We start from the raw sequence: 15090 nt of genomic DNA on the forward strand, positions 1-15090 counted from the left end.
GGAATGAATCACAATATTCACAAGTTTAATAAACCACGCAAGATTAAATATGAAGAAATCAAGCCATGTACAGATTATTCTATTTTTTGATGGTGTGACTTTTTATTGACACAAAATGTAGTATCTAAAAGTCTGTTTATATTTTCAAGACATTCAGTAGCTATCTGAGCCATAAAGAGAAAAGCATTTGAACTCAGACACTCAGTCTTTTTCTTTTACTTTTGCATAGCTTTCCACCACCTACTATCTTAGGTGGTTTGTAATTTTTCCCAACTGATGAGAATAAAAATTGAGGGAGTCAATCTTTAGATGCAGAATATTTTTCTTCTCTCCATACCATGAAAGGGGATAAACTAAAAACATTTATTGTGATAAAACAGTTGTTACTTAACAGACTTCCAACTGTGAACTTACCAGTTTGCATAGACAGGGTGGGAGGAAGCAAAGAAGCTCCTCATAAATCTACTGCAGAGAGAGATAAAACCATAAAATATAAAACAGGAAAATAGGAAAAAAATGCAAATCCAAACTCATCTCCAAGGTACTCATTTTAACAACTTCCTAGCAATGCCAGGGACCAGCTGGGAGATGCATTAGAAGGAAGCTAACAACAAATTAGCAAGAGAATATACAAGAGATGTAAGAGAAATAAGCAACAGAACCTTTGGAAATACAGATTTTTAATAAAAATCAGCTGCTTCATGATCACATTGAAACCACTCCTGCGGAATGCATACATACCACAGCAAACCTCTAAAATCCCCCACATCATTAAACAGACATATTAACTTGTCAAAGATTCAGAACAAAGATTCTAGAGTTTCACATGCTGGTACATTGCTTATTCCAGGAAAGATTGCTCGAGTTTATTTTGTGTGTTTTATTCCACAGTCTGAAAATCATTTTGAGAACAGATAGTTAGTGGATTGACTGTTACATCTACAATTATATAATCCATCATATATTTTTCACTAACATGCTCATTTACCTCTTGTTTTTCTTAGCACTGATCAGCATTGAGTAAAGAAGGTATTTTAGATACTTCAGAATTCTTCGCCTCCCTCTTCAGCATTTTTACCTGTTTAGCTTTCACAAAGAGATACATAATTATTTTTTAGGGTTTGTCCTCTTTTCTACATTCTCCATTTACCTTCAAATTCTATGCCTAAATAGATTGATTTGGAAACTGAACTATTTTAGAGATTTTTCACTTAAAAAATAATTGTTATAGAGTAATAATTTTCTCGCCTTTCATGTGTTTACAAGAAATATTATTGAAGCCTAAAAACTCACACTTTTTTTTCCTGTCTAATCTGATGCATATTTTCACCTAAGAACTTTCTACCAAAGCTTCTTATTGGTTATTTAGGGCTTAGTTCTCACTCATACTTCTCTGCTCGAACCAGCTTCCAATTTGCGCACCTGCAAAGCCAGTTTGAGTTTCCTACCTTCCAGGCCTTTCAGCTCCTTGTGTTGTGATGTTCTTAACAGTTCTGGGAAGCGGATGTCTTTTTTCTCTGGCTTTGCAACACCACATTTCTTTTGCTTCACGCTGACCGTTTGATCAATCTGAGCAGTTGGTTCATATGCCGCAACCTTTCCCGACTGCATCTAAATACCAAAAAAAAAAAAAAAAATCAGAATATGTCTGAAGGTGTGCGTGGTGTGCCTGTTAGTTACTGCTTTATTTTCTAAAGGTTCCTGCCAGCTAAGCATAGTAAAATATATTAAGAATTCATATTTCAGTGGGGGCCCTAGATCCACTCTTCTGAAGTACCAGACATACGGCTCTCTTACACCGTAAATGAACACCATTGAGAACCTCCAGAGCGTTTATAATTCACAAATCTTAGAAAGTTCTGTCATAATTGTGGGTCCCCAGTGTGCACTTAGCCATGAAAGGATGGAGCTACTTCTTACCCTGCATTGTTCATCATCTTAGTTTTAGAAGTAAAAAATAGTAAGAAGCAGAGAGGGGAGGTCTTCAGGGAATGCGCTGAGAGCTCGCACATGCCAAAGAGTGAAGCTGCAGCCAAGTTTGTACAATCACTCCAAAAAAACTCCAGTGAGGAAAGATTTGTTCTATATCTAATTTCAGTGAAGTCCAGGATGAAAATCCAACAGCTTTACTGGACTACAGTTTCCTTCTTGGTGGACCTAACATGTTACAATTGTCACCACCAATAGACAAGCTATAAGGATCATTGTGACTCTCCTTAAATAACCTCCGGCTGGTACATTTCAAAATATATAGGTCAATCAAAATGAGAAAACAAAGAAAATACACATACCTGACACCCAGACTCTTCCCCCTGTTTGGTACTGGTTCCCATCTGTCCCACTTGCTGCCAGGGACTTATTTTCTTTGTTTTTTCCGATGCCCTGTGATAAACAAATGCAACACAGCTGGGCCATTCAAGAGCTGGGAGGTAGCAGTATATAGCCCCCTCACAGTTATAAAAGTATACTGAAATTTGAACATAAATGCATACTTCAAATAATGCTCCCCAATGGTAACAGATTGCATTTAGAATGATACATATCATGTGAAATGGAGCAAAGGAATGTTGTAGCTTTTTGACCAACATGCCAGTGAGTGCTGTAGACAAAAGGAACCATATTTACATGTGAGAAGTAGAATTTAGCAGGACCATAACAACATCAGGAAAGAGAGTATTATAATGAGCAGGGTTCATAATGCTCGTTTTGCTGACACACTTGCGGAAGTTCAGAAAAGATAACTTTCTGCAAAAACAGTATTTTAGAAGCAAAGTGTGGTCTGACGTGGCTTTTGTCCCTTCTCATTTTTTTCAGCGAAATCTCAATTATGCCAAGACCAGCCATCTCAGCAGGCAGAACATCTTCATTAAAAAGGAGGCAGCATGAACTGCATCAGATATTTTTGCCAAAGCCAGCCTAGAGCCAACCCTAACAACAGATAAAATAGAGTTGGTAAGTCCACTTTTTTTTTTTTTTTTTTTTTTTTTTTTAAGTTAAAACCACTACTAGCTGCCTCATTTAGAGAAAGGCCCCAGCGATGCTGACCTGGTACTAGAAATTGGGAAGTGCGAGTTGAAGTTTGCCGCGGTGAGGTTGCTGCAGGTTGCACGGATGGGTGGCATTGCTGAACAATTGCCCGGCGACAGAGGACCCTCCGTCCTGGACAGATCTCTGCTGGCCCTGGCAGAGCCCAGCACATCGGGTAGGTTGGGGTTGGCCTCTTCAGGAAAACCACGCCGTGAGAAAGCAGCCTGTTGAATAACTGCGTCTTCTTGACTAGTTTTTTCCATCTCTGCAATTGCTTTTTTCCTACCTTTCACTTTGGCAACTTTTACTTTTAGATTCCTTGATTTTTTGTCCTTTCTGACATCCTAGAACAAACACTATGTCAAAATAGATACACACTCTAAATTAGATACTGTTTTATATTTTCTTGCTTTCAGTCATACTAGAGCCCAAGTATTCCTTGAGAGCAGAAGTTCAGGGTTTAGTGTCTCAAAATTGGCCATTAACCACGATTGCTTTTATTGTTATGGTATTTTATAGGTAGAAGTATTAAAATACTAATTAGGACAATGGCTGTATTAAATGCAATAGTTTCATAAGCAACATTGCTTTCCTTTTCCCAGACCTTTTCCCTTTGGGAGCTGGGGTTTCCAGGCAATGGTGCTCTGGTGCCCCCCGGGTCCTACCATGGGACACTGCAAACAAGGGACACTCCCACGTCCCCTAACCCAAGCTGGCACCTGCCAGCCCTCTCTCTGCACCACCATTATCCTTGTCTTTGGTCTTGTTTTTTGCCATTTGGGGTGTAGCAGTTGAAAGCTGGGCTGAAGAATAGAGACCAAACGAACCAGACATGCATAGGGGACTGCTGACCTGCCAGCTGCCCTCACACGTGGAAATAAACTTCTATTTCTTGTAACTCACAAAGAACTAGATTTATTCCACTCATCAACAAATTCCATGTTCCCCAAACAAGCTTCCATCAGGTGAAGAAAGCGGTTAGGAAAGTAGGCCACTCTTGCCATCCCCAGAAAGGGGGAAGGAACAATTCTGGAGTAAAAGCCAGTTCCCACCCCGGATGCTTTTCCGAAGAGAAGCATTCACACAGCCTATTGGTGACTTCCACTCTACTGAGAGCTCCTCTAGATGTTGGCTTTTTCCTTCCCCGGGTCCTAGGGTTGTTATTCTTCTCTCTGTTAACCCTTGTGGGGTCTTAGAGAGGGGCAGGAAAAAAACACACACAAAAAAAGAAAAAAACACAACAAAAAGTACATGGGGACCTGGAAATGATGAAATACCTCAGCATGCACTGCTGATTTGAACATTGTCTTCTAACATAGCTCTTGGAGTCTGAAATTAAAGGATCTATTCATATTGAGAAAACACAGTTAAGGGAAAATAGATCCAAGAACTCTTTAAAGGAGCATCTTATTAGCTTAAAAACTACAGTGCTGCTTGAGTGGTTTTCTGAGATAATGAGCATGCCTGCAATCAAAAGCAACTAGAGGAAAAAAATAACAGTCTTGAGCATCTGACAGCACTTGCTCTACAATCAAATCTTTGGTTGTTCTGCAGAATAAAGAAGTATACATATAGAAAGTAGAAGTATAAAGAAGAATACTTAGAAGTTTACAGATAGCATGTTGAAAAAAAAAAAGCACTCAAAATGCTTTACAACATTCACAGCTTAAACCTAAAGGGACTTTATACCTGGAAAGTGAACAGATTTCTGGTAGTGTTTTAACATAGTATTTAAAAAAAAAATTTTAGTATGATGCTCTTACTTTTCCACCATGGAGACTGGGATTATCCTGAATTGTTGGACTAGAATTATGAAATAGCTAAGAATGGCTTGATGCAAACCCCATGCACCATCACTGCAGTTCCTGCTTTGTTCTCAGTCCCTCCCAGGACGTGGCAGCTCCTCTGCGTAACCTCAGTGCTGCCACTTGCTCATTTGTGGTGTTTCTGGGCACTACACATCATCAGTTTCTCAGTTAACTGGTCCTTGAATTTTCCAGAAACAGGTGAATATACAGAATTGTATCACTGAGGAAGTGCCACAGTTCTGTCACTGTGACAAGATACTAAGCAACAATGGGTAAATCACCAGAAATGTTCCATACTCCCTACGAGGAAGAATCTGTTACTAATGAAAATATTTTTAGTCTGCTGTTTAAAAACCACCTGTAAAATACAAGCAGCCTGAAATGGTGCGAGTGAACCAGCCGTCAGGAAAAGCAGGAAAGTAGCAATATACCAAACAAGTCTTTGAAGTTTGCTCCTTCACGCATTAACCCCCACTGTATTTACTCTAACTGCAGCTACTTTATCTCTTGTTCAGCACTTGCTCAGCAGAATGTTTAAACATATCATCCATCATCTTACTATAAAAATGTATGAGCGTGTGCTTGAATCCAATGCACCTTCATTCTCTTTGATTTTGAAATACCCATCTCCCAAAACAGATCAAGCAACATGCACTTTTCCACTGCAATGCCACTGATTTGATTGAACTGCATGAAGACAAATATTTAATCTAATAAGACAGTGTTGTAGTTAAAATGAAAATTTTATGCAGCAATAAACATTTTAAGAAAATCGATTCTCACCTTCCTAAATGCTGGGTCATTCAGACAGGCATTAATATGAGCACTTCTCTTTTCATCTTTTAGTAGTCCAACATTATTGTTACTCCCTGTGAATTTTAGAAGAGAATTCACTTTTGCTTCTTGTAAGAATTTGGCTTTCAGTTCTGGTAAGAACCTAAGAAGAAAAAGGAAAAAATCTTTTAAGTTATATTAAATAATAATTTCTCTTAAAATAATCTGTCAGCATCTAAACTAAATCCATTATTTAACAACTTAGAGTGCCAAATACCTCACGAGTAGTTCCAACGGTAATGCCAAGTCTGTGTTAAAAATAGAGTGTCAATAAACAACATATCTAGCACACAACTGATGCTTGGCTTTTCAAATAGGCTAAAATGTTTTTAAACCTGTAAATACTCTGTTCCTTATAAAAAAGGATTTAATGATGCAAATTTTATTCAGTTTTGATGTTGACAGTTTTGATGTTGACAAATTATGAACTGTTTCATTTATCTCTAAAGAGCAAGGAAGCTTTCATATATAAACAAAATGCCTCTGAAGTTTGATCAGTTCACCAAATGACTGGCCACCCTCTAATGTTTTTATGCTTCAGTTCTCCTTTACTAAATATTTGACACTACAGTGTCAAATGAAGCCTGAAAAGGGGAATTTCACAAAAAAGTCTCAGTGATTTTATATTGCATTTAATATGGCCATTGTCCTAATTAGCATTTTAATATTTCTAACTACAAAATATTATATATAGTTTTTATTATATATAGTTTAAATTTTATTATATATAGCTATTATATAGTTTAAATTGTGCATGCTAGAAGACATTTTTGAGAAGTGTGGTTATCAGGGGCCAAAACAGGAAATGCTACAAGCCACACTTTCCCTTACTGATCAGAAATTAGAAAAAAGGAACACGTAACCTGCAAATGCTTCTATGTGCTTTGCGGTAAAAAAAAAAAAAAAAAAAGAATAAAGAAATTAAAAAAAAAAACAAGAAAAACCTACACTATGTCTGAATAAAAAAAAAACTCCATACGTACTAACAGCCACTTGTGTTAGTAGTTACAGCTCCTGAGCAGGGCCTGGGCTTTCCAAGGAAGAAGGCAAGCCTGCAGTATTATGTCCTTGCCAGCAATGGTTGCTGTATAGACTGATGAAAGAAATCCCACCTATTTCCAAAGCACCAGCCCAGGCTCTATAGCCACACCTGGTGGCTAACGAGCTGAACACAAGATAGTGCTGTTCACACAAAGCTAGTCATAATTTTTAGAGAAATGACTGCAAAATCATGCTTAAAACTATATCACACTATGATGCCCTAAATAGGTTAAGAGTAATGTTAAATAAATATTTTAAAATTATTTTACAAAGTGCCATATGAAGGGTTTTTTGCAGTAAAGTCAAGAATTTGACAAATTAAACATCAGAAATAATATTTTCTGAGCAACCATAATCTGTTGTCCTCTCTGTATGCATTATAATTGCACAAAGAATGTCATTTTGACTAAGGTTTTATTCAGAGCATGGGACAGCCTCTGTGTGGGTGGCAGTATGCAGTTTCATCTTCATTAGTCAGAGCATGATCCTATGTCTCAATTTTCCCTCACTATGCGGATTTTTCCCCTGCAAACAGTTATTGCTAAGTGATACTCATCAATGGAGAGCACAATTTTTTCACAAGCATTATCAAATATAACATTAAGGAGTGTAGCAGTTTGTGAAGCCTCAAGTGCAAGTATCTTTTTTACAAAAAGATACAGAAATAGAAGCATACAGTATTGCTGTAAACAGGATTCCTTAATTCTGTGCTTGACACATCTAGGACATGAGCTTCTCAAGTGCTTAGCAGTGTACAGGATTTTAGTTTTTAATTGTGTATCTTACTTATTCTAGTTATATTTCTGAGTTCTCAGCACTTGTGAAAGTCTGCTCAATAATCTGCAAGCCAGAGCTTCTTATATTCTAGAGACTAATAAAATGCTTACTTTTCAACAAATCCATCCTTAGTAAAATAGTCATGCCTCAGCAGATCCGAACAGGAGATCCTATCGTCAGGGTTTATTTGTAAACAAGCCTGCAACATATCAGGAAGATTACTTTAGAAGAAAGCATCTCATAATGAGATAGTAGGCTACAATGGATATGAAATTGTGCATTACCAAATGTAGTAATAAACCAATATCAGTTCACATTTTACAGGCAATATTAGTACATTAGTGTATGCATAGCTACAAGTTCATATGTTTTCATTTCAAAACTTATCCTTACATTATAAGAAAACTTTCCATCCGGTAGTATTCACAATTTCTGTCTTCGAATTATCTCTTTTTAATCATTGAACCTGTTTCAGTAACATCTAGGATGTCTGGATCCTATTCTGTTGCTGTGTAATCTAGTTCACTTTTTTGGCTCACCGGACTGAATTTGAGGGTGGCTGGAAGGTGAATTACTATTTTAGCTCCTAATTCTAGGGTAGGTAGGGGCCCTAGAGTTTTTGTTAAATTATACTGCAGAGAATATTCCCTGTAGGAGCACTCTGCTGGCTGAGAACTGTCCCCAAATACTTTCTAATTTGCTAGGTGGGGCTTATGAATGGAGCATCAGTGCAGCCATGGCAACCATACATCAACCCAGGATGCTCTGAACTCCTGTGCTGCCTTTTTCTCAGTGGCCGATGATCTGTCCCTATATCTTTATTTCCAAATTGCATTTAGCTCCCCTCATTGGAGTATTTTCTTCCTTCTTTGGGACTCAAGTGTGCTATAAACTTCTTATTATCCATATACACAAACAGAGCCTGAAGTTCTTACCGTCTTGCAATTTTTGAGCATGGAAGAGGAAATATGCAAGAGAAGCTCCCATAAAGTTATCAGCTTGGATCTTTTTGCTGTTTAGGAGAACATGGCATCTATGGCTACAGATTATTTCCAAAATATGAAGACTTCTCTGAGTGTATTAGAATATACAAGAATTTTGCAACTAGTAGACAAATCAGCTAACAGTGCCATCAGTGATTCTAGATCTTAGCTTGCTATATCCACTGTACATCACATTCATAAATTCTTTTGTTTCCTTAACTAGATTACGTTAAGTCTCACTGCTTAACTTTAAGGCTGCTCATCTTTAGCATCTTAAAGGTCTGCGTAAAAAAGGTAGGAGCCCTATACCAAAAGAAGCAGAGCTTCTTCCATAAGCAATCTAAAACCTCTGATTTAAGAGTTTAATTATTGCCTGATTAAGGTGATCTGAAGTGTACTCCTCGTGTCCCTAGCTTGTCTCCATTGACTGTTCAGATGAAAAACAGTCTTCAAATGAAGCTAGATGTCTCAATGTCTAAAATAGATGGGTTAATACCTTCCAAATGCATAGAAAGTGTCAACTTCCCTTATCAAAAAAAAAAAAAAAATCCTCGAAACAAATAAAATCACAGATAAAAAAAATTCCCCTTTCTTCTCTAATACATTTCAGTTCAAAGCTACATTTCATCTTATGTAAAGAAACCAGTTGTCATAACACCTTTATCACAAAGCCAAACCATCATCAGCAAAATCAGTGTGTTCTTGCGAGAGGTTTAAACAGACCTATCACTACAGGATAGTACAAACCTCACTTGCGGGAGGTTTGCAAAGACATAAGAGAGCTAGAGAGAAAAGGAAGGAATAAAACTGTAGCAGTGTCCCCTTCAACTTGTGCAGTCAGCCCTTGTTAACGTTGCAGTTCAGACACTGAAGGAAATCTGTGCTGCCAGCCCTTCATTTTCCCAATCCCCAATAAGTGAATGAGATCCTTCGCTTCTCTGAAAATAACAGTCTTTTCTATTGCCAAAGAAAGAATTTTTAGCTAGAAACCCTGCTAAGTAAAAGCTTCGCTGGTCTTTACAGAACAAAGTACTTCACAGCTTTTGTTCAAATTTGTATGATGCTAATAGATTACTAGAAATGCCTGGTATCAGCACTACCATTATGGGTTTGTAAAGAAGCTTTCCACTTGTCAGTTATTTTAAGACTTAATGAACAAGCTCTCTATATGCAAGAGCACATTTCAGGTATGCTGTCAAAGAGACAGAATAAGCTAGTGAGAAAGAAAATGCACCACAATTAGATTATTCCTCCTCCATCAGCTCTCAAATCTTTATATGACAGAAAATTGACTGATTATTGGATTTTTAGTTTTTCTTAATGGAAGTGGTAAAACCTAAGCCCATTCCTGTTCTGACTGACTTCAGGAAACAAGATTCATGACCAAACAGAATACAAAGCTTTTATTTATTTTTTGAAGTATTGTTGCCTGCAACTGTATTTCAGTGAATATAGTAATTATAACAATAATGAATTTAAATAAGCTTAAGTGCTTATGAAAAATGTGACTGAATGTTCTACAGAATCTCCTTGGCACTTCTGAAAATCTTAACTTCTCTAATTAGCAAGCTCTAATGGTCCACATTCCTGATATTTGGACATTCCCAATTAAACTGACTCTCATGAGTTAAGGATAAAGGCCAGAATTGAATGGAAATTCCAATAGGAAATACCATAGAGCAGATTAATTAGCATAATGTACAAAGGAATTCTCATATGCAGTTGTACTGATAGGAAGAAAAAACATATTTGACAGGTTAAACTTATTTCAAACACTCATTTCAATTTTGTACACATACTGAAATATTATCTTAAATCAAGTACTTTTGGATGTATGTAGTTCTTGTATCCTAAACCTTGAGGTCCTAAGCTCCAACTTAGTGGAAAAAAATCACTCTATAAAACAGAAAAGACTCCTGCAAATCCTAGGATAACTTATCTGGAGTGATATTCTGGCACAGCAGCTGGATAGAGGAGTTGCACACCCCAAAATAGATTCCTGTCCCAGATTTAGACAGGCTACCATGGATTGCAGTGACTACATGTTAGACACAGGGTTCTTGGCAGTTAAGGTTATCAATTATACACAATGGCAAGTAATAATCATTATCCAGTGTGATACTCAGGCCTCCTCTAACATACATGAACCATATCAGCCAGCAACGCAGTGAGCTGGGGATACTTTTTCCTTGCGTTTTTAGGATGCTGGACTTCAGGAAGTACCATCCCTGAAAAAACTGGACTTCTTATAAAAATACTCTGAAGATGAGGTGTCAAACTGCCTGTAAAAAAGTACATTATGAAGAGATAATAAATTAGCTGGTTAAAACAGATCTAAAGATTATACACCATAATCTTATTCTGTTATTTGCATGCAGATGGCTAAAATACATTTTTAAAAAATCTCATCATAAAGCCGGCAGTTTTCAAGGCTGAAATCTATTCAGCCATGAAACATGGCTCTATTCCTCCAACTTCCTCATTCAAAGAAAACAGCAATATAAAAGCAGGTCCTTCTAGTTGACTCTACTGCCCTATAAACTATATGTAATGTTTGAGAAAGAAATAGTTCCAGCTTATGAAAAAGATACTTGCTTCTCTGTCTGTAGTTCACATTACCATAATAATTCCTACTATTATTAACCAATATCAAACAACATGACATACAGAATTGAATCTACAATCCCAAATCTGTCTTGCTGACAGGACTGTATTAGAAAAACACGTAATTGTTTACTTAATAATCCTGACCCTTCAATAAGCTATGCACGAATCCATGTTAGCAGATTATACAAGAATCAAATTAATGTCATATAAAAGCTTTTCCCTAAATACTGTCTGATTTACAGAACAGGAATACTCACCTACTTTAGTCACAATTTTATGAAGTAAATCTAGGTCAGAGCTGCTACGTAAATATGGATTGCCAGTAGCCATCTCAATCATCATGCAACCTAGAGCCCAGATGTCAACGGGTCTATGATCAGAAAAAGGAATAAGGATCTCAGCAACAAGGAGATGTTAAATGAAGAGAAGTAGTATTTAAAAGAAATATTTAGAAAAAAAAATCAGTATTACTAAAAAAAAAGTAAATATTACAAAGTAAAATACTTAGCAAGAATTACACACTAAAAAACCCTGATATGTCCAAGTTATCATATTGTCAACCACGTAAGTTACACCTCAGAAAGCACAAAACTTTCATAACTTTTACAGTATCTTCTACTTTACAGTTCCTTACAGTTTATATACAGTTCTAATGATTTTCCTTTTTTCATGTTATGCTGTAGCAAAAGTCCATGTGGTAAGAATGCTTCCCCTATCCCAACTGAGCAAGAGGCAAAACAAAACAAGTCCACGTACTTTCCATACGTCCGGTCCTTTAAAACCAGTTCGGGAGCCCTGTACCATCGCGTGGCCACATAATCTGTATAAACATCACCAGCTTTGGCTAACGTGCGAGCAAACCCAAAGTCACAGAGTTTGGTGATTCCACTTTGAGATACCAAAATATTCTCAGGTTTGATATCACGGTGTATGATCTGAAGAAATAAATAAATAAATAAGAAAATACGCACACAGAAATCAGTTTAATATAAAACAGGTTCTGTATCTTATTGTTCTGTAAAATGAAAACAAACAAACCCAATGCTGAATCCCCTCCGCCCTCCTGCTGTGTCAGAATTGACCCTGGAAGACAGAATGCCCCAATTTTCCTAAGTCATCCATGTGCTAATACTACTGTAAATAGCAACTGCTTAATGTAGGCGATGAGAGAAGGTGAATGAGATTTCTGCACAATGCCCTACTTCTCCACAGCAGAATTAAGCAAAAGTGATTAGCAGAAATGAGACCAGTACAAAGAAAAGGACAAGGTGGGAGTAGGGAAGGTGCTTTCAGCTTCTGTGAAACACTGCAACACCAGGGATGACAGTTGAAAAGGCAGTTGATTAACTGAGAATAACAAAATAGGCTGGAGAACAATTGAAGTACTAAGCACATTTAGCTTTTCAGAATTTCAGAGATTGGTCCGGTTACTAAAGAGCCCAAATACTACACTGATCGTCTAATCAGCTTTCTCTTTACTACTTTGTTTCAAATTTGCAGATAATTTCTAGCCAACCAGAAAGACTTAAAACTATTAAAAAGAAACAAAACCTTTTTTTTTCCCCTCAAGAAAAAATACCATCAATACTTTTATAACAAAGCACTATAAAAATAATTTTGGTCTGAAAGTTATAGTACTGTTTTATGCTCAATCTTTACAGTAAGTACTTACATTATTGTTGTGGAGATACTCAATTGCTCGTAGTATCTGGAAGAGGTATTTTTTAAGCCTTTTGTTATCCAATCCACGGCAATAATGCTGGAGCTCATCTAAAATTGTATGATCAACAAATTCAAACACCAAGTGAATTCTTTTTTTCTGCCTAAATACGTCAATCAGGTTGACCATATTCTCATGGTGAAATTGCTGTTGGTAAAAGAGGAAAAGCACTTTCTACCATCGCTTTTTATATCTCTTTGGATAGGCTTTCTCTTCTAGAAATGCATAACGAGATCAATCCTTAAAGATTTACATTATTTTGAAAATATGCTACAAATCTTTGTTTCTTTGCCTTCACTCTTTCTCCAGTATTTCAACATATGTTATTGAAATTAAAAAATACATAAACACTGCTTCTTTGATGGTGAATATCCAGAACTGACCACTTTTGTGTGAGATTATTAATGCTGAGTCAAAAACTTCTATCACCTGCAGGAGTCTAAAATAGAAATACAACACTGGAATGAACAGCTATTCTCATAGCTTAAAAATAGGCTTTTGTGCACACTTTATGTTACTAAATCATAGACAAGAAGCAACATATTTATAAGGGGAATCACACTGAAAACATGCACTATTGCAGAAACTGCTCCACCTACTACTTGTTTTTACATTACTATCTGTTGATGTTTGGAAGCAGTTCAGCTCTGTATAAAGAATCTGGTCATCAGTGATATCAAGTCTCATTAATGCCACTGAGGTCTATGAAATTAGATCACTTTTAGAGCTAAGGGCCTCTACTTAGACTAACTTGAAGAGAAGCTGAAGCATCATTATGGCAAAATGTGCCATTATGCCTAATTAAAAATTGATGAGAACTGAATTTTTAAAAAGTGTCCCATGACCACAAAGAGCAAAAGTGGGGCTGAATACATCATAAAACTGAGAATCAAAATTTGCAACCCTGCAATTTCACTATAAATTATGGAACTTCATGGACATAGGTCTAGACTCCATTATGACCACCGGGCATTGAAGGGAAATCTCCCCACTGCAATACAGAAGTACTACAGTGTCTTTATAAGCAAATATTTGCAGATAATTCCCCTTCTGTTTACAGATAACACAGAACTGGTATAAGAAATACACCACCCCTTTTGTGGCCAATGTGCATGGAGTATCCTGGGAAGAGAGCCAAAGTGATATAATCCACAACTGCAGGAAAAAAAAAAAAAAAAAAAAAAAGCCACTTGGGAAGTCAGAGCAGCCTGCAATTTAAAACAGCAAAATTGGTCTTATATTTTTGCTTTCTCCCTCAGTGGCCTGATGGAGCTGAGGATCCACCTCTTTGAACATAGACATCTTAGGGTCACAGTGCAAGACAGTGACCAGCAAATGCAACAAGCAACCAGGTATTAAACAAGTTACACATTTTTATTGAGCATTTAATTCATTCACAAGTATAGACTAGTAGGAAAAGTTGACATGTTTCATGTTTTGTTGAAATGTTTTCAGTTAAAAACTGCCATGAGAAAGGCACAGGCAAGTTTTTCCTTGCAGTATTCACATAAACTGCACTGAAAGATTTATCCACCTGACTTTGTAGTTTTTAAGTAAGTACACCCAATAATAACATTACAAAGTTAAAACAGTTAAAAATCCTCTGCAACTCACAGATATTCTTCCACTACTTAAACACAGACTATTTTTCTCATCAACATCTCAGAACTTTATCTTCACATTTGAGATTTACTTTAGATATTTAGCAGCACAGTATTTCACAAACAAATACTTTTTCACTCTTTTGTGCATGAAGCAGCCTACAAGCAACCACATTGGAGCTGCTAACAATGCAGCTCTCATTATCAAGCCATTTGTTTTAAATATTTAAAGAAACAAACCTGCAGAAACTTCACTTCTCTCATCGCAGTTTTGTTAGCACTTTTTCCCGATTTATCATATAAAATCTTAATGGCCACTGTCTGCCCCGTGTCCTTGTGCCTGCATTTCACCACTGTCCCGTAACTTCCCTCTCCTACTTTGTCGAGGACGTCGTACATCTCCATCTTCACTGGGTCTTACTTCTTTGTAGGAAGATAGAAAGCTGGGGTTACTTGGAGGTATGCACAATTTCTTAAGTATATATCTATCTATCTATATATTTTTTTTTTTCTGGGGGGGCGGGGGGGGGGGACGGTTAGCTCCCGAAGACGGCAGTAATCCCCTTCCTGAACATTTTTGCACACACTCAAGGTGAAGGCTCACAAGCCTTAGCTCAATTTTAATACATGCGTGTACAAGAACAGCCCGGAGCTCGCTCGCTCACACAGAGATGCCCACAGGCCCCGACTTT

The 15090-nt window shown here is 37.0% G+C and overlaps 1 protein-coding gene across 1 annotated transcript; it reads right to left on the reverse strand.

Moving 5' to 3' along the window:
* Positions 1–880: 880 nt before the first annotated feature.
* CDKL3 (cyclin dependent kinase like 3) lies at positions 881–14818 on the reverse strand. The gene is given in 10 exon segments (XM_088536909.1): positions 881–1086; positions 1449–1611; positions 3264–3371; positions 5619–5772; positions 7598–7686; positions 10613–10752; positions 11335–11447; positions 11834–12012; positions 12750–12944; positions 14639–14818. Coding segments are annotated over 10 exon segments (1512 nt in total). The 5' UTR covers positions 14804–14818.
* Positions 14819–15090: the final 272 nt, after the last annotated feature.

This window comes from Tinamus guttatus, unplaced genomic scaffold, assembly GCF_059628265.1.
Source record: "Tinamus guttatus ecotype Peru unplaced genomic scaffold, ASM5962826v1 Tinamus_guttatus_pri_ptg000710l, whole genome shotgun sequence".
Classification (NCBI taxonomy): Eukaryota; Metazoa; Chordata; class Aves; order Tinamiformes; family Tinamidae; genus Tinamus; species Tinamus guttatus.